Source organism: Stegastes partitus, unplaced genomic scaffold, assembly GCF_000690725.1.
Source record: "Stegastes partitus isolate 25-593 unplaced genomic scaffold, Stegastes_partitus-1.0.2 Scaffold459, whole genome shotgun sequence".
NCBI classification, from domain to species: domain Eukaryota; kingdom Metazoa; phylum Chordata; class Actinopteri; family Pomacentridae; genus Stegastes; species Stegastes partitus.
The window spans coordinates 350968-352960 of record NW_007578190.1 but is presented as its reverse complement, the minus strand read 5'-3'; the positions used below and the strand labels follow the sequence as shown (position 1 = coordinate 352960).

The 1993-nt window shown below is 43.2% G+C and overlaps 1 protein-coding gene across 1 annotated transcript in view; it reads right to left on the bottom strand.

Annotated features, from left to right (window-relative positions):
* The window catches only part of LOC103360705 (tripartite motif-containing protein 58-like), a 6006-nt gene extending 4251 nt beyond the window's left edge, over positions 1-1755 (bottom strand). The window contains exon 1 of the mRNA XM_008286573.1: positions 1550-1755. Within this exon, the coding sequence (XP_008284795.1) occupies positions 1550-1674 (125 nt within the window). The 5' untranslated portion in view covers positions 1675-1755. The remainder of the gene's footprint in view (positions 1-1549) is intronic.
* Between the last annotated feature and the right edge of the window lie 238 nt (positions 1756-1993).

Sequence of the window (1993 nt, the reverse complement as noted above, 5' to 3'; positions counted from 1 at the left end):
GTTCGAGTCCCGCTCATGACCCTTTGCTGCAGGTCTCTCCCTCATTCTTCTACCCCCTTTCCTGTCTCCCTCTCTACTGCTCTAAATAAAGGCAAAAAGCCCAAAAAATATATATTTAAAACCTGTATACATCTGAGGATGTGGTCAGCACGGATCAACCAGACTAAATACCAAAGGTTTCACAAGAGGGAAAGGACAAATTAGAATCTCCTCTAACGGAGGCTGAAGTTAAAAAAGCTATTGGCATGATGAAAACTGGAAAGTCACCCGGCAGTTGAATTTTAAGTCTGTGGATATACTTTGCCCACTTTTAACTGAAGTACTCCATGAAGCTTTTGAAAATGGGTTACTACCTGAGAGTTTTAATCAGGCAATAATATCACTAATTCCAAAAGGTGACAGAGATTTAACTGACCCAGCAAATTATAGACCAATAAGTTTAATAAATGTTGATTGTAAAATATTATCAAAAGTATTGGCAACAAGGTTAGAGACAAATTATTCATAAAGATCAGGTGGGATTTATCAAAGGTAGATCTGCGTCTGACAATATGAGAAGATTATTGCATCTGTTATGGATGAATAGAAACAATCAAGATCCTGTGCTGGCGATATCTTTGGATGCCCAGAAGGCCTTCCACAGGGTAGAATGGACCTTTTTGTTCACTGCTCTGGCGAAATTTGGTCTGGGTGCTAATTTCTGTAAATGGATAAGAACCTTGTATGCGGGACCAAAGGCAGTTGTATTTACAAATGGGCTGCTCTCACCATTTTTTAATATTTCCAGATCAACCCGGCAAGGGTGTAGTTTAAGTCTGCTCTTATTCACTATTTTTTAGAGCCACTAGCCATCCAAATCAGAGAAAATTCAAGAGTTAAAGGCGTGTATGGGGGAGGCAGAGAACACAAATTATTTATGTACGCAGATGACATTTTAGTACTGAGTAAAGATCCTACAAACTCAATTACAACCCCACTAGAGGTAACTGATCAATATTCCGTGCTTTCTGGCTACAAAATTAATTGGCATAAGTCTAAAGCCGGGCTGCAAGGTGACGCAGTTGGTAGCACTGTTGCCTCGCAGCAAGAAGGTTGTCGGATCGCGTCCCGGTGGGGGCACCGGAATCTTTCTGCGTGGAGTNGTTTCTTACTTTGTGTCTGAAGGTTCTGGTTCTTTACTGAAGCACAGCGGCAAACCTTTGGACCGGTCACTCTTCATAGACAGACGGCTGGATGCTCTCTGTCTGCTGAAACACACGTTTGTTTTCTCATCAATCACTGATCAATCCTCTGATCACAGCTCTAAATACACAAAGTGCAGATGATGAGATGGTTCATGTCTGCAGTCGTCCTCCTTGATCAGATCACAGCTTTTGTACTGTCAGAGGTGCTGAGAGGAAAACAGGACAAATGTTTTCTATCTGTGTCACAAAAACCTTTTCAGAGTTCTTTAATAGACCGACTACAACCAACCATCAGGACACAGAATATAACTGAGAGATGGAGATAAAGAGGAGTCGTAGGAATAAGTTAGAGGCAGTTCTCTTACTTTGTGTCTGAAGGTTCTGATTCTTTACTGAAGACTCGAGGACTTCCTTTGGACCAGTCAGTCTTCATAGACAGACGGCTGGATGCTGGAAACTCCTCCTCCTCCTCCTCCTCACAAACATCCATCTTGTGGCCTTCAGTCAGTCTGAGAGGAAAACCAGCAGCACTGACTGTGAGCTCATAAAAGAATAAAAGTCAAAGTAACACACAAGCTCCTGTTTGTTTTCATTCAGTCTCTTTGTGTCCACAGAAGTGAAACCTGAAGAAAGTCCTCAGAGAGAAACCGGACTCAGGTACTGAGCCTCTCACCGGCCTCCACAATCAGGTTTGTTCCTGCGACTGAGTGTGAAGTCAGCGACAGCTGCAGCGTTTCCTCCCTGTTCTCATGCTGCTGCTCACCTGCTCAGTGCTGCTCCTCCTCTCCATCTACAGGAAACCAGCTCAG